The sequence below is a fragment of the Buteo buteo genome, chromosome 7 (assembly GCF_964188355.1).
Source record: "Buteo buteo chromosome 7, bButBut1.hap1.1, whole genome shotgun sequence".
NCBI classification, from domain to species: domain Eukaryota; kingdom Metazoa; phylum Chordata; class Aves; order Accipitriformes; family Accipitridae; genus Buteo; species Buteo buteo.
The window spans coordinates 31,273,874-31,299,162 of NC_134177.1; the positions used below are offsets into that span (position 1 = coordinate 31,273,874).

At 51.3% G+C, this 25,289-nt stretch overlaps 1 protein-coding gene across 4 annotated transcripts in view; it reads left to right on the top strand.

The window, feature by feature from the left end:
• Positions 1 to 6,416: 6,416 nt before the first annotated feature.
• Positions 6,417 to 25,289, top strand: part of EPHB1 (EPH receptor B1) — an 84,922-nt gene continuing 66,049 nt past the window's right edge. For 2 of the 4 annotated variants that reach the window (XM_075032203.1, XM_075032206.1), the window contains exon 1: positions 6,417 to 6,647. In XM_075032203.1, coding sequence (XP_074888304.1) covers positions 6,590 to 6,647 — 58 coding nt within the window. In that variant the 5' untranslated portion in view covers positions 6,417 to 6,589. Of the gene's footprint in view, positions 6,648 to 7,277; positions 7,344 to 19,298; positions 19,389 to 25,289 lie in introns of those variants that run through there. The other 2 variants (XM_075032204.1, XM_075032205.1) reach the window with 2 other exon arrangements.

The following is a 25,289-nucleotide window of genomic DNA, read 5'->3' on the forward strand; positions in this document are numbered from 1 at the left end:
CCTCAATCAGCATCGAAGAGTCACTTATTTAAAGGGAGGAAGAATATTGTGATGCTTGACTGCCTATTTTGGATTCTGTGAAGGAATTTCATCCCCTCCTGGTTGCTGTGTGTCTGGCACCCCTCCCAGATCTGAACTCTCTGGAGGACGGAGGCAGAATTATCTCTGAGCTTTGCAGCTGCCAGATGTTAACTGATGAAACGGCAGCCTTGCTGCTTCCCTCTTTACTCTGGGTAAACCTCTGCCTGCCTGCCCTGTTTGAAATGCAAAACTTCCTCAGATCCCCTCTTGCAGGGTTCTTGATGTCTCTTGCCAATCAAGCCTGACGAAGACTCGCATCATTTCTCTTCCAGCTACTTCCCTTAAGAATTGTGCTTGAATGTGGCTGCGTAAAGAACCTGGGCATCGTGAACTCTAGCATGGAGGGATGGGAGCTGGGAACTGTGCAGTTATCACATCCTTTGAAGATAAGTGTCCTCTCCTGCCTGTCAGAGTAACAAGACGAGGTCTTCCTCCCCTCCTCATTGCTGTCATGAAGTGGAGCTGGGGATGTGCAGATCGCCAGCACGGTTCAGGTAGTATAGACTCTGGCTGTCCAAGCAGGAGCTTGTGCATGACAGGAGCCAGGCCGGGGCACCTTGTGGCCTCAGCAGCTGGTCCCCCAGGCAGGGCTGCGGGAAGGGCAGCCTGAATGTTGTCAACTCACCCTGTGGGGCCTGTCCTCCCTGTTTGGAGGAGCCCATGGGCACTGCTGGGGCAGTTTAAACGTGTACCTGGGATATACAAAGGGTTAGCTTTGTAAAGACTCTGTCGAGATACAGGTTTCTCTTGCAAATGGTCAAATGATCAAGGCAAAACTGCCTGGGTGAGGTTTAGTGTCTATGCAGTCAGGTTAGGGAGGTGCAGCAGGTCCTTCTGGCCTTCATACCCATCCATCTGTGAGATCGATGATAAATACAGCAGGCAGGCTACAGTGCCTGCAGTGACATTCACTTGCTTGTGTATGTGTCTAGGATGTGGGTTTGTAGGTTTGAATATTCCTGGTCTTGTTCCCTTTACCTGGGGAAAAAAAAAATCATGTTGTTTTGCCCTGGTGAAGCCAGCAGTACCAGGTGCTGTGTGTGTGCTTGTGTGTTGTGCTCTGTGCAAGGATGCAGGACGCATGCTCTTGCCCTTGAGTGCAATCATCCATGTAATTACCCTGTGAGTGATAGGAAAGGGAAGAAACCCCCCATATTACCCTTATGATAGTGTTCATGGGACCATTGATCAAGGTGACAACTGGAAATTAATCATGAGGTAGCAGGAAAAAATAGGAACTTTTTCTGTGCATGAGATGGGAACCTGATCCAAGCCAGGCACTACAGCCATTTTTTTGCACTCTAATGGGTGATTTCAGTAGAAAAATATCCAAATGGGACCCTGAAGAAGCAGATATGGGCATGGGCTGGACTATTCTCCCTTCTCCCTGCTGCATTGGATAGACTTGTACCTTAAAAACTTTGCATCTCTTGTTTGCTTCCAGAAGTAGGAACACAGCTCAGACTGCAACAAGCCAAACGCTGTGATAAAATGAAACTCTTGTGGCAGGTTCCCCTCCCTGCTTTTTTTAAAGCTTCCAAAGATAAATTGCATTTTGCTTCAAGATAATGAAATTTCCTTGGAGGAGAGACGTTTTTCTGTAGCTTTTGCATTCGGAACATGAGAAGAGCTTTTATTTTAAATCTCCATCGAAAGTGTTTGTCTGTCTATATTTCGCTTTCTTCACCATGAATGTTCTGACTTCACAGAGCCAGCAGAGACCCAGAGATGGAGAGTTTCTGTCACTTATTATAGCTTGCCTTGGCATAAAATTTAATCTTCAGATTTTTTTTGTCCTAAAGAAATGAAAGTTGAACCCAGATTAGAAACAGATAAAAAGTCATCCTTCCTCAGACAAGGAGTTTTTGTTTTTCTCTTTTGCATTTGCCTTTGTTAATCCTCTGCCTTCAAAGGGAACAATGAGATCCTTCCACCTGGAGAGACTGGACAAAAGGAAAATGGGGAGCAAGTAACATGCCTGATCTGTGCTTGTGTTGTCCTGAGGCCAGCATGTCTATTGGGACTTGCAACCATCCTGAAAAACCCAATTAAAGAAAAAAGCCATGAAGCAGAATTTGCAGCATCTATGAAACCAAAGTGAATTTTTTTGCTCCGAAGAGGAGAACTCACTGATTTTTACCTTATCCTGCAGAGAAAGTTTGTCCTGCCATCCATTGCTAGAGGAGCAGATGCCTTCCCTGCCTCTGTAGCTGGTGGCAGTGCGGAGTGGAGAAAGCTGCGGGTCCATTGCATTATATGGTGCCTAGCGTCGCACCAGAGCCTGTCTTAATATCACTCTCATCTTTTGTTCAATCATGTGTAGTGATTAATATGTTCTCGGGCGCTGAGAGGCTCGAGGCACTTGGCACTTGACTGTCTCCTATTTCTGTACTTAATAAACAGAATATTCCACAAGAAGAACTTGCAATTTATCTTTTGCTACTGTGTGGGGAGTTACTCTGAATCCTGGCTCTGACTGCATCTCTTTTTTGCCCAGGGAATTAATAGACTCTTCCATACACTAGCTCCCTCTGTTCTCACTCCGGTTGCCAAATTAACCTTCATCTCACCTACTTTTTCTTCACGTCTTGCTTCAATTTAGTCCTCAAATTGTTCACATGACAAAGGAGTCGTCCGTCCTACAGCTTCTACTTCTGCTCTGATAAGATACCTGAATTTTCTGTGAATGCCTGAAAAGGAGAATAACTTCTCTCCCTTCATTTAGTTTCCCTATGGTATCTTGAGTCCAAAAGACTCCCTGAGGTTATTTCTCCTGGGAGTATAGTAAGCAGTTTGGACTGTACTGTGCCAAGTGACTGAGTTGTGCCCTGAATACACTGAGTGTTTACTGGTGCTAATTAATGTTATTACATCATTTTACATTTATTTGGACTTGCAGGAGGGGGTTTGACTACACAAGCAGTGCTGCAGGGGCTGGATGCTGCTCAGCAGCATTGCCCGTGCTTACCCATGTCACCTGGCTTGCATGCTGTGGCACACGAGACAAGTTTGAAATGCTGGAAAATTGAAGGACTCTGCTTTTCCTTCAGGGGAAGGGGATTTATCAGCTCCTCAGGCTTTGAATTCTGGGAGGATGCTGTAGTTGCATGCTTTTTCTCTGCAATTAATGCACAGGCAAGCTGCTGGGTGCAGCCTGTGCTGCCTTGGCAGAATTAGGGATGTGAGAGCACTGCTGAGGATGGCTTCTGCACTGTGCAGAAATCTTCCTGGCCTCCCTGCAGGCCTGGCCTCGGCTTAGAAAATAAACCGGGAGCGTCACGGCTGCTTTAGCGTCTATGCTTATTCTGGCTAGGGGAAGTTCCTGTGTCCTCTGCCAGCTCCTCTGTTCTGCGGGGCTGATGCATGGGAAGGCTTGTTTGACATTTATGCCTGCTCTGAGCTGCTCCGATGTTAGTGAGTGGCTTGCCAGGGACCTCCTGCCACCAAAGACACCTTCCTAGTGAGCTCCCCGGTCTGAGCTGGGCAGTAGCTCTGGTGCAGGACAGGAGCCTTGGTCACCCTCTGGGTGATGCACCTAATGTCGCGGGAGATGTCAGGCTCCCAGGGCTTGGGCTTACTGCTTTGCAGCTCAAAGGGTTTGGGGTGACCCCTCCAGAGCACCCTTTGCAGTGTGATTGTTGCCACCACATGCACAGGGACAGCTGGGTTGGATTCGTCTTTGTGCTTCAGCTGGTCCCTTCGCAGCAGGTACAGTGTGGTGCGGGAGGATGGGGATGGTCACAGGCTGTGACACCTTTGATCCTGAAAGTGGTTTCAAGGGATTTTTGAGGCGGAGATTTGTACTGTGGCATATGATAACTCCTTTTGCTGGGATCCCAGATCTTCATCCTCCAGAAAGGGTTTGGCAGCGCCTGAAGCATCGTCAGAGAACAAAGGCAAAGCTGTTAATTAAGACAGAGCTAATTCTGGCAGCTGACTGCCGCCATCTCGATGCGCTGCCGGCTGTGTGCTGTGGGAACAGAGGGACCAGCCGTGCTCACTGGGCACAGAGCTGCTGAAAGCCTTCCCAGAGGCTGTTAATGCTCTTTGTAGGTCTTTGCCCCATGCTCTTCCTGCACGGGTGCTTGGTGGGCAGGACTGGAGTGTACTTGTGGCATGGAGGGGTGATTTTGCCTTCTGGAGGGTGCTGGCTGAGAGCCATGGTGTGCTGCTCTTTTTGCCTGAGGTTCAGGGCCTTTTGCTCTGCTGGCAACCAGTGGTAGCTCTGGGTTGTGAGGTCCTGAGGAGAAGCAAGCTAGATCCCATCTCACTGGTGGTCTCCGGATCCTGGGGTGGGGACCTAGTGATGCATAGTGTGCTGTGGGAGAGGCCTCCCACTGATGGCTGGCTCAGAGGGGGAAACAGAGCCAAATGCACCAAAAACCCAGCTGCCTTTAATGTCCTTGGTGCTTCCTCCAAGGGGATGCTGGTGGACATGGTCTCTGTGACTGCTCTGGGGCAGCTGGTGACCATGATCCCATCAGGTGAGCAAGAAAGAGTGCCACCTTCCCGTGCCTGCCCTTCAGACGGCAACGTGGTGAAGAGGCTTTTTCTGAGGTGCTTCCTCCAGGAGAAGTGAAGCATTGGTGTTCAGAGACTCGGAGCAAGGCTGACAGAATAGAAAGCTTTTTGAACAAACACAGCTGGCTTTTACCCAGCGCAGCCAACTCTTTGGCCAGCTGAAAAGAAATCAGAAGAATATTGATATATTATTTTTTTTCCCTATACAAAAATTGTCAGGCTTTTTTTGGTCAAACGTTAGTTTCTGAATGCAAGTTTTTCAGTTGATAACAATTATTTGGGGAACAAAGAAAACACAACTGAGGCAGTTCTCTGGATAACTCACAGGCTCAGCTCTTCGCCTCTTGTATTTTCAAACGATTAACATTTTTTTGCTTTGCACATCATGAATATTCTATACTTGAGCTGTTACTGAGTTGTGCTAGATCAGATAAATAACATGGTGTTGCTTTTGTGGCAGACTGGATAAAGATGCAAATAATACTGACATTTATTTCACAGTTTTCTTTCTGTGATCCTCTGAGTGAGTAAACTGGATTGCTGAGATATTGATGGGAAGGAAATGAAGAAGGTTGTCAAGATGAAAGCAAATTTCCTTAAAACTTAGCCAGAAGGTTCTTGGCAATTTTTTCTGTTATTTGCGCAGCTGAATAGGAGCTGCTTGAAATATATTTTGCACAACCGCAAAAGAAAACTCTTGTTCCTGTGGCACCGCTGACTATTTTTTGCCCACTCTTTCACTGAAAAGCTCATGATTTCCCAGTGCTCGGTGCTCTGCGGGGTTGCTGGTCCCACCACGGTAGCAGACACGAGCCCTGCCTGCAGGCAGGCGGCCGTGACCTGAATGAGCCCTCACTGCCTTCCTCGCCCTCACCGTTTTTCCCCTCCCGTGTGCGCTGGGATGCGCGAAGCCGGGAGGAGGGAGGGATGGGGTCAGCTTTGTGCCAGGTGAAGCAGCTGCCGGGTTGGGGAGAGGAGCTAAGGGGGATGCCAAGCCCTGGGAAGGGCAACGAGAGCCGGCTTGGCGCGGTGCATCCGGTGGGAGGGACGGGGTGAGTCTCCTTCTGGAGGGGTCCTTTCAGAGGCCGCAGGGGTAAATTGCTCCCGGCTGCGCAGGGGTGACGTCCCATGCTGCCAAAGGCTCGTGGGCATCACCCTGGGTGCGGGTGGCCTCGGAGGCAGGGGCCTTGGGCCAGTGACAGGGCTGGTGGCAGAGGGATGCTGAGGACTGGCGACCCTGGTGTCTCCCGAGCGAGGGAGGGCGGCCTGCTGCTCCCCTGCTCCCAGGTGCCCATCTCTCCTCAGGCCCTGGAGTGATGCCCTGCAAACGGCGAGGGTGCCGGGAGAAGGCAAGAGGCTGAGAATACCCCCGCGTCGACTTGTGTGGATGCTGTGTTCTGAGCCTGAGGTGGGAGCAGCCATATTTGGGGGGGGGAGCAGGGGGCCCGCCTCGATGTGGGGCAGCCTGTTCGCTCCAGCTTCCTCTGTGGGAGCAAAAGAGGGGAACTGGATTGCGGCGGCCTGAGCCAGCCGGTCCCCCCCGCTCCCTCCTCGGGGCCCTGCGGTGCGGGCTCGGGGTCCGCCCCGTCGGGGGTGCCGCTGAGGGGAAAAGTGGGGGGAGGGCGGCGGCGGGCCGCCAGGGGGCGCCGTCCCCCTTCGGACGGCAGCTCGCGGCGGGCGGGGGCGGGGCGGAGGCGGGGCGCGTCGCGGGGATTGGCGGGGCGGTGGCGGGGGCGGGGCCGGGCGGCGGCGGGGGCCGGCGGCGGCGTGGCCGCGCGCCCCACTCGCGGCGGCGATGTGACCCGGGCGGCGCGGGGAGGCGGCGCGGTCCCGTCCCGCGGCCCCGGCCCGGCCCGCCCCGCCCTGCCCCGTCCCGTCCCGTCCCGTCCCGTCCCGTCCCGCGGACGCACCCCCATGCCCGCTCACGGCCGCCCGCCGGTAGCGGCTGACGCCTGCGGAGCAGCGACGCGCGGGGCCCGGGGAGGCGATGGCTGCGGATCTGGTGGTGCTGCTCTGCCTGGCCGCCGCCGCGGCCGCCGTGGAAGGTGAGGCGGGACCGGAACGGGGGAGGACGGTGGGATGCTGCGCCGCGCGGTCCCTGCGCCCACCGCGGCACGCGTGGGCTGGGAGGGCCACCCGCGGCGTCTGCAACCGGGGACGGGTCGGGGAACCGGCTTCCCCGCCGCGCAGCGTGCCGGGGGCTGCAAACCGGCACGGGGCTGGCTCCCGGCACGGCTCCCGTCCGCTTCGGGGGGCGCGGAGCTCCCCACGTTACCGGCCGGTTGTGCCAGCCATCCTCCCGCAGCCCGCGGGAACCGGCCCGCAGGCGGTGCTGGCAGCCCCGGGCTCGCCCACGGGCCGTGGGTGGCCTCGGGAAGAGGCAGGCGGGGGTTCCAGCTCTCGGGAAACCCGTCCGGATCTGCGTGGGACGGGCGGCTCCTCTGGATCCCCTCCCCGGCAGGGCCCTGCCCGGGGTCGCGGTGGGGGGACACCCCCAGGGGCCGTGGCTGTGGCGGAGGACCGCCTCTGGCCATCTTTCTCCTCCCGTACCTCCCAACGACCGTGGGAGCTCAGGAGAGCTTTGTGGAAGAGGAGGATGGATGCACCAGGAGGTGCGGGCAGGGGGTTTCCTTCCCTTGGGTCAGACTGGGCCAGGGGACGCTAGGCTCGTCGGTGGAGCCACGGGGCAGATGCGTGGCTGTCCTTTCAGCAAGGTGATGCGTGGCTGTCCTTTCAGCAAGGTGCATGCTGTCGGGCTGAAGTCTTTTCTCCGTCACCCGCGTGGTTGTGGGACTCGCTGGGCACCGGGACGGTGCCCGCAGCCGAGAGCCAGTCTCTGGGCGGTGGGCCTGGCAGGACCGGCAGGTCACCCCAGGCTTGTGTTGGTGGTGCATCACTACTCTGTGGCCAGCACGGCTTTCGGAAGTATTGCTTATATATATATATATTTTTCTTTTATTTTGCCACTGCCTCCTTTTTTCCCGGTATAACATGGGTGAAAGGGCTTGTGGCAGGGGTTGCCCAGTGCTCGAGCGGTGGCTGCGAGCAGTGGACGTGGTGCGGCCCCTCTCTTGTTAGCAGCAAGAAATGTGTGGTTGTGGAGAGATGGTGCACGGGGTCTTGTGGGCAGACTGAGCTGTCGGCTGGTGTGAGGCTTGTCCCCTCCTTGAGGGGATTTAGCTGATGTGAGCACAGTTGCTGCTGAACTGGAAGCTGCCGGAGCTGACTGGAGACCGGCGGCTCAGCTCCGGGCAGCGCAGAGCCGGTTCAGGAGCTGAAACGCTGCTGTGTTGGTCTCCGATGGGGTGGGAGCAGTGTCGGCCACAGTCGCCCTCCGCTCACAAGCGTGCCTGCTCTGGATTGTGGTGGGCAGGCCCACTAGCTGCAGCGTCTGCTTTCCAATGGCTTTTGGCTGTCCCAGGCGTTTGCTTTTCTTATTTCTTGGGCTTCCTCCCTCATTGGATCTCTGTAGAAATAACTTGAGGTGGAAATGCTGATGCCTTTCCTAAGCATGATGCAAACAGGCATGTGTTTGCTCAGTCGTGAAGCTGCACATGAAAATGCAAGACCTGTTAGCGGCAGTTCGCTAGCCGGTGTTTGCAGCGTCAGCTGCTTGAGGCACTGCTGAAATCGCGGCTGGCTGGGAGACCTCAGCTCAGTCCCTGTCTGAGAGCACTCCTGGGTGTCGTGTCTGTGTGTCACACAGGGTCTTCCCCAGCTTGCCCCGAGCCACCCCTGGGAGCACGTGCTTGGCTGGCAGAGCCAGCATCCCTGCTCGGGACTGAACCTGTTGAAGAGCGATGTTATTTCTACTCTGCTGAGGAAATTACTTGGATAGTAAAGTAGTATCCTGGGAGAGATCTCAGATTTAAGGGAAAATTTTGGACAGGGAATTTCTGAGGCAGAGCAATTGAATCTGATTTGGAGTTAAGGCGACAGTCTCCTGGCATGGTCAATATAAAGAAAACACCTTTTTGTGGACCTTATTTAAATCTTATGGATCCTCCTGGTGCAGAGGTTGAATTTGCTAGATTGAAATGTGGGTTTCTCTAACCAAGCTGAAGCATCTCCTAGAGCCTGATTTACCCTGGGGTCTGGCTTTCCCTCTGGAGCAGCTGCGAGACCAGTTTTGCCAGCAGCTCTCTCCGGCAGCAAGGCAAAGCCACTGCTGGAGCCCAGCTCTGCCACAGGCTGCAGAAGCAACAGAGAGAGGGATGGCTCCTTGCATCCCAAATCAGCCGTCAAGACAAAAAATCTTTTTTCCAGGATGGCAGGGGGAGACATTTGGAGATCTGGACCCGGTTGGAGGGGAGGAGGATGCAGCCAGGGTCAGGGCTGGGGCTGCCTGCAAACATCTCTCTTTATCCTCCGTAAAACCTTGCTAACTCATTGCCTGCGGCACACAAACCTGGAGATAGTAAAGTCGCTTATCCGAGTTTTCTTATGGTTACTTGGTTTTTACTACGTCCTGTGGCTTAGCTGACCATTTTCTGCTGGACACCTGGATGTTTATAGTAATTTTTTATTTTTTTGTGGCTTGTGAAGAGGAAGAGGGATGTGAGAGGATGACAGGAACAAATACTCCGTCTCTCCCACACCCTGCAATCACTCAGGAGCTGCTCGCGTGCTCTCTCTCGTGTTAGCTGAACCAAATATAATCACATTTAGCATATAGAGAGGGTGGTAATGGGCCGGCATTATACATTTTAACTCAGGAGTTGTCGGAGTTGGAGGTGTTGGTAGGTCAGATGGGGCTGATGTCCATTTTGGTGCAGCTCTCCCACATACACTGTTTCATCTGCCTACCTGCTTACCTATCCATAATCTCCCTGCCTTGCACCTGCCCTTTTAAAAACCCGATTTTTCTCTCTGTATCCTGTATAGCTGCTTGCAGCATTATGATAAGCAAAGCACGGGGAGGGAGGTGGAGAGCCCTGCTCGGGGCTGATGGATCTGGCTTAGTTTTGCTTCCCGTGCTTATCCACTCGCTTGCCTGCCTGGCCTTTGGAACTGCAGCCCAGAAGAGGACCAGGGATGGGGGTTTGCTTCAAGAGCGACGTCCCTGGCTGCTGCTCCTTGCATACTGCCTGCCCCGGGCGCAGTCTCTCCTCCCGTTTTGGCTCGGGATGCACACATCTGTTGCAGGCATCCTTTGGGCTTCCTCTGCTTCCGCCAGGCGCCGGAGCGGTGCCTGCGTTGAGCAGGCTGAGAGCTGGCGGCTGCCGCGCCGCTCTTCCCATCACCACCCCCATCACCACGTAGGCTTCCACCTTTGGCCCAGCTGCTTCACCTGGAGCAGAGCAGTTCTCAAGGAGAAGCTAGAAATAAGTCTTTCAAGAGAGAATTTGCAAGTGCTAGTATCCTGCACAGGAATTTGCAAGTGCTAGTATCCAGCCATCCCTTTACTTTTACTTTTTTTGCACAAACTATCTGGGAAACACCCCCCCCCCCCCCCCCCCCCCCAAAGGGAAAAACCTTATTCCTGGCATGATGAGTGAGCTCAGATCTTGTCAGCCTGAAGGGGAAGCATTTTGTCAAGTCATGGAAAAGGGGCCTGAGACTGCAGATGCCTGTGTTGCTTTTTATTTTTACTAATTGCTGGTATCACTGACTCATGCCTTGCTTCAGTCTTCCTCCTCCCTTCTCGTTTCCCTCATGCTTTGGGCTTGGAGATGGAGGTGAAGGAAAGGCAACGTCCCAGTGTCTCCGAAAGTCCGGCTGGCCCAAAGCTGCAGGTGACCTCGGTGGCTCATGCCACACAGTGTGACAAAGTGCTGGAAAACCTGAAAAGGGGGTTTTGTCCCTGGGATGCGTATATGCGGCTCAACTTGTGGCAGAGATGCAGTGGTACAGCTGTCCCTGAATCGGCAGCAGCCCTGCTTGAACCCATCTCGTGGGCGACTTCACCTGCATCTCAATTTCATGTGGGTCTCCTTCCTTAAGGTGAAGGTCTTGATTTATTTTTCACTTTAATTAAAGCTTTGAATTTCACTTTCCCTGAATGTAGTGCAGCCGAAAGTTGAATAACTTACAGTGCTCTGGCGGCTTGGCTCAGGAAGCCTATTAGAGATGAAAATGAGCATTGGCGATGATGGAGAGATCTGAAAAGCAGCGCTGAAAATGGAAAGCCTGCCTGTTGGCTGTCATTATTAGTATTTATTTGACGCTGAAGATGGTCTTGGAGCAGTTAATGCAAATAAGGGCCCTGAAGGAGCTCTGTGAAAGGCAGGCGTGGCGAAGGTGAGGTCTGGGATAAATACATTTATTTTTCTGCTCTTTCTGCTCACCATCTCTGTGTGGAAATCGGGCTGCTGCTCTGTGCTTCAGTGTGTTTAGTGACACCCTGTGCTGTGGCATGAGCTGCCAGGGGGGTTTGCAAAGTGGCCTCTTGCCCATCCCGGGTGCAGCTCCTGACACAACAGGACAGAGCAAAAACCTTCCACTGGCCTTAAAAATCAGAAGAAAATACTGTTTTTTTGATGAAGTAGCCCGATGTGTTCGTCTGGCTCTGGATCCAGGCCACGGTGCTGAATAATGGATGTGTCTAGCACAGATGGGTTCTGCAAGCTAAAGAAGTACTCAGATTTGGTGAAAAGGGGAAAATAGTACCTTGGGTAACAGGTAACTCAATGCTAATCAGGTCAGCAAAGTCTTAGAGGCGCTGGTCCCTGGCGCAGCAGGCGTGCCGTGCGATAAGGCTGATGGAAGAGATGCTCGGAGCAAGGCTGAGGCTCGCTGAGTGCTGCTCTTATAATGCCTGTGGTATGTGCTGCACCACTCTGTCTGAGATCCAGCCAGCTTGAGGATGATTTTTTTCACCTCTTTCAGCTGTGGGTACGAGCTCATCATGCCCTGGCATGGAAATGGCTTCATGCAGGAGCCTCAAACTTGTATGCTGTTGGCCGAAGGGTGCTGCAGCTCTCTGTTCCCTCTGAACAGACACAGTCAGTATAAGCAGTCGTTTAACAGCACAGTGAGGCTGAGTAAATAGTTGGGGTTGAGGGAGGGAATGTTTTCCCCAAATATTCATTAGAATTTGAAAGCACATTTCAATTTGACCTTGTTCTCTTTCTGCAAACATTCGAGCTATCAAGTGTAGCATGCATCAATACTTGCGCAAGGCAAATGTTAAGCTTGGATATTTGCTGGGTAGCAATTTGGAAAGGCATAGCCTCGGTTGTAATGTTAGGAAGCCAGAGTGTGTGTTGCTTATGGAGGTTGCTGGAGCTGGTGTGATGGAAGTGGTGCAGATAACACATGCGGTGGGAATTTGAGTCCAGCGGTGACTGAGACCATCTTGCAAAGTGGTGCTGGGTGGTGGGGATGGCAAATGAACATGAATCTGGACGATATTTGGATGTATTGTGGTCCACCTGGGAATGCAGGGTTCTTCTGCCGGCTGAGCACCCAGCATCCCTCCTCGCTTTCCCTCTCATTGGAGGTTGGTGTGGGAGCAGAAATGTGCAGAAAGGGATGGAGTGATGTCAGAGCAGCAGACAGCTGGGACCTTGGGTGGCCCCGGGAAACTGAACTGGTTATTGCACAGCCCAGCTTCTAGGGGCTAAAAATACAATCTTTCCAAGAGCGAGCAGCTTGAGAGGCTGCTTGGGAGTGTGCGGGGGAGGGAGTGGGCACGGGGCTGATGTAGACACCACCCAGTAACAGGTAGAGGCAACACAGCCCTTGGAGAGAAAGAGAACAAACTCTTGCCCAAATCAGCTCTGTGGCTTTCCACATAAGTGGCAGATGTGGATGGGCTCCCTCCTGTACTGTAAATGTGGTCAGTCCCAGACACAGCTGATTTTTTGTTTGGGTTTTTTTTTTCATGATCACCATCCATATTCCACAAAGTCGCATCATGAGAAATGGTGACAAAAACGGGATGTGTTTGTAGGAGCTAAAGGGTCTGTGCTTTTATTTATTTATTTCTCATAAATTTTGAATCATTAAATCGCATTCAGTGGAGATTAACTTTCCCTGCTCAATATTTATTATTGTTTCATTTCCCTGGAAGTTGGAGCTATGAGAGCTTTGATAATGTACTGAAAGGTTCTGTAGTTTCTCTATAGCTAATCTAAATATCCTTGTATCCTTTGCTGAAAAGCTAATTTGTAATTTCCTATGGTAATGCCGCTTAGTGAATTATAATGATACAGCGGGGTCTGCTTTTCCTCCCAGTTCTCTGCTGGGAGAATAATGCTACCGTCAGAAAATGGTGTGAAACGTGGAAACTGGCCATTAGTCCCCTAAATTTTTGGTCTAATAACAAAAATCCAGAAAGCGTGTGGACCATATGGTCCGTTTTCTCATGTCTGGGCTGGAAAGCATCTGTCTGCCCTGGGTTTGGTTTCTGTAGGAGGCATGGGAGCGGTGGCCGGAGCCATGCCGGAGTTGGCACTGTGTGCCGATGCAGCAACTCATCTGCCCACGTGGGTTTGCATCTGCGACCAGAGCCTGATGATGTGCAAAATCCCTACTTCTGGAAACCTCTCCCACCACCCCAATTATAAACAAGTGTTATCAGTCTTTTGAATAATTGAAGAGGCTTTCTGTTGAATATTTAATTACAATAATATTAGGTTAGCGGGGGTTGTTGGTCTCCTTTTATGCAATTGAGAATCGCTGCAAGAAAACAACCTGTTAAAAGAAAATGTTGTTGTCTATGATCATTGATTTTTCTTTTTTTTTTTTTTAAGCTAATCAGTTACTCAGTTGAAATTGGTTAATTAGCTCAGCTCCATTAAGACTCTTTGGCATTTAAACTTGATGTTTCTAAATAATTATAGTTTTGCCTGCTAAGCCCACAACCCAGGGTGACCTAATTACTATTAAAGCATACGTGCTTTGGTCTGGCTTTAATAAGTTCCTGCTGGGAGCCCTGCTGTGAAAAATCACAGAGGCAACAGTTCAAAGGGGAAGGGGCTCTGCGCCCAGTCCTGGCTGAGGAAGATGACTTTCCTTCAGCCTCGCTTCTTCCAACCTAAACCTGGCAGGTGGGATGCTCCCAGGGGGGAGGAGAGGAGCCGGAGAGCAGCAGGTCCCTGCAGCCCCCAGAGCAACCTCAAGGTCTGCATCTTCGTGCCATCCACTTTTGGGGCAGGTGGAAGGCGATGGCAAGCGGTCGCCTGGAAAAGGAGAGTATTTAGGAGTGGTTTTAGTTAGTGAGTGTTAATTGGCTTGTTTTCTCTTAAGTTGTTCCCCTTAATAAGCAGGTGGAGTCCTTTCAAGGTCTTTGTAGATGGGGGAGGGGGGGGAGAAAAAATACAGTATTAAGTTTATCTTGGTTTTTTTTTACAGTATTAAGGTTTTTTGGTTTGTTTTTGTTTTTTTTTAATGTGGAAATAACCATGCCAAGTAATTAGGGATTAGTAAAGCCTCAGGTATGTGCTTGTTAGTGTAGTGAGAAAAACGTTTAATATCCAGGGAGGCATCCAGTCAGTGTTACTGGTGTTCGAAGCTGATTAAGCTTTAATTTGTTACGCAGTGAGTAAAGGTGGTGGCTGAGAACAGGTGAGAGCCTGTGGAAATCCTTGCTTTTAGGCTGTTTCCCCCCATCCCAGAAGGGGGCTTTGTCACAACTTTAAAGGATTGTTTCATGATATTTTCTCCTGAAAAGTCCTTGCATCCTGCCCGCCTCTCCGATGCACTGGTACCCCGTGTGCCGCATCCCAGCAGCAACTGGGCACCAAGTTTTGGATTATTCAAACCCAACCAGCATCTTCTTTGGGTTGCTTTGAACAAGGTTGGGTTTTGGTGTCTTTGCCTGGCTATATATTTATTTTTTGAGGGGAAGGGCAGCTCAGCCCACTGCCCCAGTGTTTGGTAGCACTGGATGCTCTCCACTTCTGGCTCTGCCGTCTCCTGGAGAGCCTCTCCAGTCCTGAAAAGCCCAAGACCTGTTGCATGTCCATGTCTTTGCCTCCCTTTTCCTATTTTCTTTCTGTTTGCAGGGCAGGGCATGGGGGACACCTTTTTTTTCCCCTGCCCTGCGTGCCAGTCCCGGGGTAGGGCAGGTTGCCTTCCTGTTGCCTTCTGGGCTTGACTCCTGATGGAGGGGTGCTTCTCCTTGAGCCCCCAAACCTGGGAAAACAGGGCTGCGGTGTCTGCTTTTGAGCACAAGATCAATCCCCCTGTGCCCGCTCCCTGCTGTGGGGTCCTGCGGGTGAGCCAGCAAGCAACACCCAAAATGCACCCAGGTGGCAAAGTGGGAGGGACCTAGGGCTGGTGTTGGTCCCCTTTCTCCTGGTGCTAAAACATACATTTCAGATAAGGGGATGGAGTAGGGAACAGCAATGATTAAAGTTTCATGGAGTTTTTTTTAATTTCTTTTTTTGCAATCAGAGGCTGGGGACGGGCCTTTGATTACTAGAGTCCTCCACTTGCTTCAGCCGCTTCCTTAGCTGCAGGGTCAGAGCCAACTCATTATCATCCTTGCTAGGGTCCTGTTGATATGAAGATAATTGCTTTTTGCTCAAAAGACATTAAATCACTGCGGAAGAGGCGAAGGGGTGTGAATTACATCTTCCCTGGGAAAACCAGGGACGCAGCAGAGGAGTTGAAAAGGAAATGCTGCCCTCGGGAGGCAGCAGCAGAACGGGGCCAGCTGCAGGGGTCTGCTCTGGTCCCGCTGGGCAGCCCCCTGTCCTCTGGCTGGGGGGAGCTGGTAGGGGAACAGCCTGATGTGTTGGGGACAGGCTGGCATGGCCCAAAGAAATAGCTGTGGGTTGGTCTTGGTAGGTGGCTGGGCACTTTAATTTTTTTTTTTTCACCCAACACCTGTAGCTTCATACTTCCAAATGCCCAAGGAATGAGATGGACATGTAGGGACAGAGCAGGAGTGGGATGCTCTCAGAGTGCTCCGTGAGGCATCGGCTCTGCTTTTTGTTTGAAACAAATGTGTTTGAAAAGAACAAAATTTGGCTTTTCAAGGTCACCGGTGTATTGTCAGAAGTACTTCCTACAATGTTTTTGACTAGTTCAGGACCTTTGCCTCACGTAGTGTACCCACGGTGCCTGCAAGGTTGCTCCATAGGTGGTGTTTGCCCGCAGTGCAAAGCAGCATGGAGATGCCCTCGCCATGTGGCCGCTCCATCACTGTGCTTCTGCTGTAGTTATTTTTAAAGCAGCAAGCTGGGTCTCTGCATCCTTTATTGAGTGCTGGAAATTACAGGCGTGACCTGGCTGCGGGTGAGCCCGAGATGCACAGAGCTGTTCCCCACCCCGTGGGGTTTGGCTGAAGCTGTCCAGAAGCTTCACACCAGTGGGTGAACCTCCTGGAGATGTGTGGCCTTGGCTGTCTGTGCTTTGCCCCTTGAGGTGAAATTGCTGGTGAGGGTCTAAGTCATTTGAGCCTGTCAGGCTCTCGACAGAGGCACAGTGGGGTCACATATAATGACATTATTGGGACCAGATGGGAAGCTGTAAAGCAGTAATTTTTGGTTTAATAAAATCTAGGAGGATCAGCTCTATGCTGCATTTTCTGGGGAGGGGATGTGCAGCATCTTGAGCCACATGCATCACACCAGGTAACCTTACTCTTGCTCAGTGAAATGGAGAAAAGCATCAGCTGTGCAGGAATTAAAGGCAAAAATTAAAGGCCTTTTTCTTTGGACCCATCTTGGGTAGGGGCCCTCCCAAGCTCTGGCCCTCGGCTGGTGATGTCCCCCCTGAGCCACAGATACTGAAGCTGACCTTGCAGAGAGGACGTGGATGAAGGCTGTTGGGAGCTGTAAGGTCACAAGCTAATTGTGTTTGGTATCTTTCTAAAAAGCAACTTTTATTATCTCTCTTTGTGCCATGCGTGGGTTATTACTGAAATGGCTGGCACCACTGCGCACATGCGGGAGTCTGCCGCGCTGAAAGGCTTGCTCAAAAGCCTGCCGAAACCTATAAAAAGAGGCTCATTAACTTCAATGGGCTTTGGCTGAGGCTGGAGAAAATGGACTGCTTTGAGAAGGATGCTGCTTAGAGCACCCTCTGGCTCTGCCTTTGTGTGCCAGTGCTGGGCTTTGCTTGCTGGGGCTGACCAGGGATGGGGAAACCCCTACTTTTGCACGGTCCTGTCCTTAACTTGTGAGAAAATGGTCCAGCTGCCTCTGACCAGCAGGACCCACTTGGCAGCATCCCCGGGGCTCCCTGCCGAGGGGGCTTGGGGAGTGATGGGTGGATGCCTGCCTTAGCCTGTGCCCCAATACCCCCCTGTGTTTTCTCACCCCATGCCAGGGATGGACCCCGCTGGGCTGGCAAGTGACTTGGTCGCTCCCAAATGCGATCTCTTGAGTCACCAGCCCAGCAGATTTTTGGAGGTGGTTTGCAGCAAGGCACATTTTTATTTACTTCTTTAAAGCTTGGCGACGTTCAGGGGAAACTGGGATGTCTTTGAAACATTTAAAGTATTCCTAATAGGTTACCTTGAAAGCTTTCTTCAGTCTTGAATGAATCAAAGTGCAAATGTTTATAATGCAACACCCACACAGGCTGGGAGAGGAATTTTATTAAGGCAGGAAAGTCAGAAAACAATAATAATAAAACATGTTTTATGAAGTTGGCGAGAAACTTATAAACTAGGTGAAGTTTTACAGCATATGAATTTGATACAAGTTGTAAATTTGAATTCCCAGGCTGGTCCTCAGGTCTTGCTCTTTATTACCTGAAATAACATTCTCCACTTTTAATAGCTGGCTGCGGCTGAGCGAATGCAGTTTTATCTTTCTAAATGATCTGCCGTGCACGTCTTATAATCAAACTTTCACCTATCCTGAAGACTTCAGCCCTTTCCTTGAGCAACACAGCGGCTGTTGCTAATTAGCAGATTACTGCTATTTGCTTTGCTGTGGCAGGGGGGACCTTGGAAATCCTTACATACATCCCCTGGTCTGGATTATTTAGATTTTTTTTCCAGCAGAAACCACATTACTGTTTGATAAGAGAATAAGTTTTGTTAATACATCAGCAAAGAGGGACTGAAAGATGCTCCTGATCAATCAGTGTATTGCACTAATAACCCACTGCGCTTCCCTGCTTGTGGCACTGCTGGGAGAGACCTGGATGCTTGCTGGGGCATCATTGCAAGGTGACCGATGGCCTTTCGAGGCGTTTGGGGCTCTTTTGCCACTTTCCCAGCAAGGAGGTTTCCTTGCAGAGCGCTCTAGGGACCAGCAAGATACCGCTGCCTGGGCCGTCTTTGTCCCCATCCCAGGGGTGGCATTTAATGACCCCCTGACTGCCCCCCATGCCTCCGGCTTCTCTGTGCTGCTTGTCTGTCAGCAACACTATGTGAAGGAAGTGTATAAAAATTGTTTGTCGGACCCCTGTCCTGTCTATGCACAGGTAAGTGTTCTAGCTAATTGCCAGATTATTCCCTTTAAAATGGGAAAATAATTAGGGATGGTTTTTTTTAAATAGGCTTCCCACCCTTGGGTTTGCTGGAATTAGGATACATCAGTGTGTAAATATTTAGTTTCCAAGGAATTTTTTTTTTCCCCCCTTCCTTGAAGAAACAGCAACAATAAGGGATTGAAATGAGGCAGCAGCTATGCTTGGACACTTTCCCCAGCATCCAAAATATAATTGAAATTAAAGATGACGCACAAAAGAAAATGAAATTGAACTTCTGCCCACGTGATGCACCAAGCTGGCTTTCAAAACAAGGTCTTCCTCTGCTTATGTTTGAAGTTGAAGAGAAGAGGTTTGGCTCTGGGATCTCCTGGGTGATGTAGAACGAGTACAACCCTGAGTCAGTAAGAGCTATGGTTGAGCATGGGGTGGTGGGCTGAAAGCAGGGCTTTGAACAGCTGGCTTGGGCGTTGCTTTTGTTAGTCCCCTTTAATATTTTCTGCTGAGCTAGTATTTTGGAGAGAAACAAAATTCCCATTCTGTGAAAAATCTTGGCCTTTCCAATGCGTCTTCGTTCTGTGTTGGGGTGAAAAATGAACATTTCTGAGGAAACCTCTGGAAGAAGCCTCCCTGCTGTCCTCTGCTCACCTGGGGTGATGCTCGTGCGTGGAAGGAAGGAACCCTCCCCAGGGTTTGCCTCACCGAGGAGGGGGAGCTGCAGGTGGGTTTGTGCCCAAGACGCTTTTCCCAAAACCAAATAAAAGGGGGAGGCAGCTGGGGAACCACTTCTGGGGCCAAAGTGGGCTGGTCTTTTCCTGGGCTGCATCAAGGAGTAACTCCCTTTCATTTGGAGTAAGGCAGGGTGGGCTTGGTTGAAACTTCTGCCTCTAGCTGCCTGCTGGCTTGGGGGGATTTTTGAGCTTGTTCCCATTCATGGAGATCTCTCTTTAACATCCAAAAAATTTAGACTTTTTGCACCAAGGCGCTTTGATGTTTGGATTCAAAACCGTGTCTTGTTTTGAAACTTGTTGCAGTGTTTGCTATGTGTTTGTAAAGCTGGGAAGGCAAGCAAAAAGAAGCTGAAATCAGAAGCAAAATATGTATTTAGATGCAAAAATGGTTTTAACTGAGTGATCTGGTGGAGTTGCACATTAAAGGAATGGTTGAAACCAATAATTCATGCAACTTTCCTAGAGGTCTGCTTCCCTTGAGACCCCCAGAGCCGTTCCTACAGCTGACAAATACTCTTGCCAAGCCAGGGGAGGCCAGAACTTGCATTCTCCATCCATCTAATGAATAAATCCCAAGCTGTAGTGAGGCATCAGAAAGCCACCAGAAGAAATCCTGGCTCAGAAGAAAACCTGCACAACCCCAAGGTTTGGAGGTCAGGAGTCGTCATCGGTGTACCATGTGGCTTTGTCCCTGTCCTGGCACCTGGAGATACTTATAAGGTACTTTTGGGCTGTTGGTGCTTAAAATGCTCATGCACCCATCGTTTCTTTTGCTGGCAGGGTTTATTTATTGTGGGCATTAACCCAGGGCTGCCTTTTGGGTGCCTCGATCTTCCTTTCAAAGATTGCATTTGTGCTGTTCAGCTGTAATTGGCAACTTTTGGACTTTTTGTTTGCTTGCCTGTGTGCTGGAAAGACTTCAGAGGTTGTTTAGGAGGCAAGGGGACCATGTAGATCTAGATTTTTTTTTGTTATTATTATTATTATTATTATTATATATTATTATAATTAAAACATATTTTTAGCAGCTGAAATTTGAGCCCGTCTGGGTATTTATACAGCAAGATGTTTTGGATGAGGAATAGGCCAAGATAGTCACGTGGTTGGGGCCAACGTGAAACAAAAGAATCCATTTATTATCCAGGCAGGAAATTTGTTCTTCGGGATGTTGTAGCTGCAGACATAATGATTTCATTTCCTCCAGTTCACCCAGATTAATGGCTTGTGCTCTTTTGTTTGTGTGCCTGTGTTATTTCTGCAACGCGGCTTCCCCCCTTGCTCTGTACTGGCGTGTGCGAACATGTGTGCAAGCACCCTGGGCAAGGAGGGGGGGATGTGGGGTCTTCAGGCTGGGCTGCAGCAGGCTGGTTGGGTTTTTGGGGTGGGGTGGGATGCTGGGACAGCCAAGCGAAGCCTGTGGGACCACCTGGGGTGTCTTTCCTGGCAGCGATGGATGTCCTGGCGCACATGCATCTCTGGGGTTCTTATCCTGCTGCATCTCCGGGGGTCGTCTCCTCCTGCCGTGGTCACTGGGGCAGCGAGGGGTGTTTTCCTATGAAGTTGCAATGGGATGGGGGAGATGGAGAGCTTGAGAGACAAGAGCAAATGTTGACCTTATGGAAGGCATGAGAGCAATATGTCTTCTCCATGGCCACGCTCAAGGGTGTACGTAGCTGTTGTGTGCTTGGTGGCAAGCCTGAACCTTTGCACCCTCCCAAATATCACATTGGGAAACAGCTCCTTTTCCTAGGGAGCTGTGCTGATGGGCAGCAATGCAGGCGTCAGTTGTGTGGCGATGGGTGAGCAGCTCCTTTCTTTCCAGCTGGGTTGGCCTTTCATACCAGGCAGGTCCCAGCCCCTCATGGGGCCGCCAGCCATCTGGAAGCTGGTGGCACTTACACTCTCTCCTCAACAAAAAAACAACAGACCTGTCTTTGTGGACTCTACAAGATTAGCAACAGCCTTAATTGCTCCCTTTCTCGTTTTCTGAGTGTTTGGCTTTCGAAAGTGATGTGACAGGCAAATGATGCCTTTGCGTTGCTATCGCCTGAGCAGTCCTTGCAGGGTTTTGGCACAGAGCTTTTAATTTACTGTATGCAGTGTGACCATCATCTTCTGTTCTGGATTAATGTGGAGTAACCTCATGGAGTTGGAAGCACCCATCTGTGATGAGGAGTTGAATGTGGTGCTGCCTAGGATCCACGCCAGAGAAGGTTTGGTGACCATCTTGCTGCCCCTGTGCCTGGCTCTTCCTCCTTCCCTCCTTTAGGTGTTTCTGCTTTAAATCTGGGGAGGAGAGAGAGTTTCTGCCATCTCCTGGAGGAGGTTTCCCTGCAGGGACATACCTCGCTGAAGGAAGACCCTCTTGGCCATCAAGGTGCATCTGCCATCACTCCTGCCATCCTTCCATCTTCTGGGTACTTGCGTGCAATGATCCTGTCTTGCACATGTGTTGCGCGTTCTTGCTTTTGTTCTCCTGAGCTTTTGTGCCATGAGGGGTGCGTGGGCCTGAAGGTGCGAGCCCACCATCTGAAAACTGCGGAGGAGAGGGATGGGGAGCTCCTGGTACCCCATTGAGCTGCAGGTGCTTTCTCCCCACCTGCCTGTCCTCCCAAATTGTTCCTGTGTCACCCAGGTGACAGAGTTTGTGAGGATGTGACAGCTCTGTTGTACAGAAGACGATGAACAGTAATGAGACCCAGAGAACAACGTACACTTAAAGTGATTTATTTCAGTAAGGAAACCACAATCAGGGAGGATGGGTCAGCGTCATCAGGAGAAGAGGTGAGTATGGAGATGAGCTTAGGGGGAAGTTTATCATCAAGCGGTGCTGCTTTAAAAATGAGCAGAGCTGGCGTTGCGTGAAATGGAGCTATGCCGGTCACGCTGGGACCATTCCTCGCCTGTGGTGGATCATAGGCATCTCCTGGGGTTCAACCGGAGACAGGGCTGGCAAGCTGCCGGAGGTGGCTCTGGTGGACTTCTTTTGCTTACTTCCCTGCAACCCCATGCCCAAGTTTTTTGGTGGGGTGTTGCCCATGCGTTAAGTCAGCCCTACCCGTGCACTCGGGAAGGAGACCATCCTGGTGACGGGGGGGGGAATAATCCCCCGAACTCTTCTTGGCACAGCTCCCGGCGTGCAGATGGCTGTCCTCATGCTAGAGCCTTTTCCCAGCTTGCACCCGCGCAGGCGCCGGGGCTGGAGGCAGGGGTGTGCTGGGCAGGCTGGCTGCCAAGCGGCACCTCCTGCCAGCAGCATCCTCCTCCTCTTCCTTGCCTCCCAGGGCCGGTGGGGGCTGTGGCCACTCAGCAGCTCAGCTGGCCACTGCAGCTTGCAGGAAGAGCTCAGCATAAGCACAGTCCTGAGCAAAACCTTGCAATTTAAGGTCGACTTAAGGCAGCTCTTGTTTTTCTTCTCTTCTCCCAGAATACGGATCCCAGTGGTCCTTGTGCAAGGGGATGTGGTGGGATGGAGGACCTGGCACTGCCTCTGAGTAGGCAGGAGCTGGGGGAGGCAGGCAGCAGTTTGCCAAAAGCTTGTGAAGAAGGGTCCCAAAGTCCGCGCTGTGCACCCCCTTGAAGGGCATTGTCCAAAGGGGCGATTGCTGGCCCTGCTAGGTAGGGAGGAGCAGTTGCTGGTAGCTACTGGCGTATTAAGGCAAGGGTTTAACATGGCCCTGCTGGCCCGTCAGAGCTGGTATGGCACCTTGCATGAATGGGTGTTTAGAAATCTTGGCAAACACATTTTGTTGTTTGCTCAACGGGCCAGCTGTCATGTGCATACGTACCTAAAGATGGCTGAGATTGATAGTAAAATTTTTGGGAGAGGATGTGGGATAATTACAGATCCTGGCCATTGGCTGTTTTGACTAAATCTGAAAGTGCAAAAAGAAATGAAGAAAAAGATAAGTCCTGGGCAAAGCTGTGAGAGCCAAGGGATGGGTTTGCAGGGCATTTTGGGAAGTGGCATTTGGATGTGGGGCCAGAGCAAAAAAAAACCAGCAGGGTCTGCTCACAGGGTGCTCTGTCCTTTGTGATGGACCTGTTGGCTTTGCCACATCCCCTTTACCTCCTTTCCCACATGTGCAGACTTATGACGGGGAGGGCTGGGCAGGCGACCAGGCTCTCCGCCGAGGCATCCCCAGGGGATGCAGGCAGAGCCTTCCCCCATCCCGGCCACGTCCTGACGGAGGCTTCCCTGTGCTGCTGGCAGCCCCATGCGCTGCCGTGGTGGCACAGATTTATTTCCCTTTGCCTCTTGCGCTCTTTGCCTCATTTGCACTTGTGAGCTGACTCCATATGGTGCAAAAACTGAAGAGACGATGCTCGGCACGGCAGTCGGTGCCGGGAGGGGAGGCGGCAGCGCGGGGAGCTGCTTGCTGACGAGCTTTTGCAGTTTCTTCCATTTGAGGTTCAATATTTCCACCTCCTCCCCTCAGTGGCTGTGCTCCAGTGGCCGGGTCTGAGCTCATTACCTCCAGTAGCAGCCAGAGCATCCCTGCGCGTTTCTACTCTTGCTCCCCTGCCTTCCCTCCTCTCCCTGGCAAGACCTCCAGCGCATGAGTGGGGGATCTTCAGGATGCGTCCTCGGACCAGCAATGCTGTTGCTGCTGTTTGGTTCTGAAAATAATTGGCTGGCCTCCCTGAAGGCTTTAGTATGTGTCGGATGCTGCATTAAAAAATACGGGATCAATCTGGCTGCGGTTGTTCTGTGCCAGGGCTGTGCCGGCAAGCTTGCCCCACGCTTGCTCCACGCTTCCTTGTGCAGAGTGGGATTTTTCTTTGCAATCCTCTAACTTTGGTGGGGGGATTTGGTTTCTGGCTCAGCCAAGCAGTCTGGCTTGGGCTGTTGGCAGCCAGGCGGTTTGTCGGGGTGAAAAGGCAGGCTTTTCTTCCAAATCTTAGTGTCTGGGGGAAATGCCAAGCACTTGGCTGCGTTGGGAGGAGGTGTGCATGGGTGAAGGGATGCCTTTTGCTAAGCTCAAGTCCCCCAGTGGTGCTTGCTTGTTGTTTGAGCAGTCTGTCATGTTCGTAGCTCATGCAGAATCCCTTTGACATTTTAAAATAAGATCTAGTAAATAGGAGCTGGACGATGCCAGGTGCATCTTTCGTCGTGAGGGCTCTTTGACAGCACGGCTGGCATTTTAGATTTAGGGCTCTATGGGATGCATGTTTTCGTAGTGAGTGCAAAGATTTTCTGGAGAATGTGGTCCAAGACAATGACTCATCCTGAATCTTTAAAGAAGTGATGGTGTGTAGGGAAATGCAGGATAAATGTTTTGATTTTTAGAGCTTTCCTCATAGGCAGTGCTGTCCTGGAGTAAGGCAAAATAAATCCAGCTGGGAAGGAGAGCTGCAGGGAAAGCAGGGGACAGGTCTGGTGCGTTAGTTCAGCAAAACTTATTGCACCTACTCCAGCATTGCCTCTGTGCTGGTGGCCTTGAAGGTTGGCTTTCACACATGAGCATGCCGCTGGGGAGAATCCCCTGCCATCCCGTGGGTGAAAGTCCTTTGCATATCCAGGTGTGAAGACTGTGTGCCCTTTTAATTTATCCTAGCACATGTGATTACAGCTGCTATTGATGTTTATGGCTACTCTGTCTTCTCAGTCAGTTAATTCTGTATCTAGAGGCTATCATTTCCAAGGGAATCCCAGTTGGTTAGGAGCCCAGTTCCACTGAACTTGTTAGGCTTCCATGGCCCTTGTCTGTGAAATCTCAAACCTTGCTCTTCCCCCCCCCCCCCCCTCCTCTTTTTGGGGTTCCTTGCTTTCTCATACCATGATGAAGATCAAGCTCCTTCTTCCCCAGAGGAGAGCTCCCAGCAGAATGTCCTTATCTTGGGTGAGCTCACTTGCTTCCATTCAACCTGGCTGGAGCACACCGTGTACAGCCAATGCTGGTGCATGGCTGTTGACCAAGAAGTAAGCTACAGAAAAGTAGCAGAAAATACAAAGTTGTTGACAACACTACCTGATGTTTGGTTTATCCTTGCCATCCCTTAAGGTGCTGTGCTCCCCCTGGGATGTATGAGGGGTGGGGTTACTGGATCCTCCTTGCTTGCTTGGCTGGTTAGATGGTTGTCCATGCCAGCTGGTCTCCATGCAAGAAGTCCAGTGATGTGAGGCTGCTGTGCCCATCTCTTCCCGAAGCCACCCAACTGTGTGACAAGGGATAGAGTGTCCTCAGGCACCTGACCTTCAGTCTTCATCTCGTTTGGCATGTGCTCCTGGGTGGTGATAGCGTGGATAGTGAAGAGCGGACGATTGTCCTTCCCCAACCGAAGCAATCCTTCCTTCAAGCCAGACCTTCTTACACCAGTTAGCTGGACCTCAAGCTGGAGGGTGAAACTTCTCCTGGGCAGCCTCACAAGCTTTTTGGAGGGTAGGGTTTCTGAGAAAGCCTCTTCCAATGCCTGGGTCGCTGAGTTCCTGTTCCACATCTTCTGGAGGATGAAATGGGTAACTGCCAAGCTTGACATATGGTGATTTTGAGGGCAAGCTGCAGGTTTCAGTGATGTTTACTGGCAACCCAGCCTCAAGAAAGCAAAGATGAGAATTGAAATGCATAGTGACATTGTTCTGGAAAACATTCTCCTGTAAGCTAGCCTTGTTATCTTGCA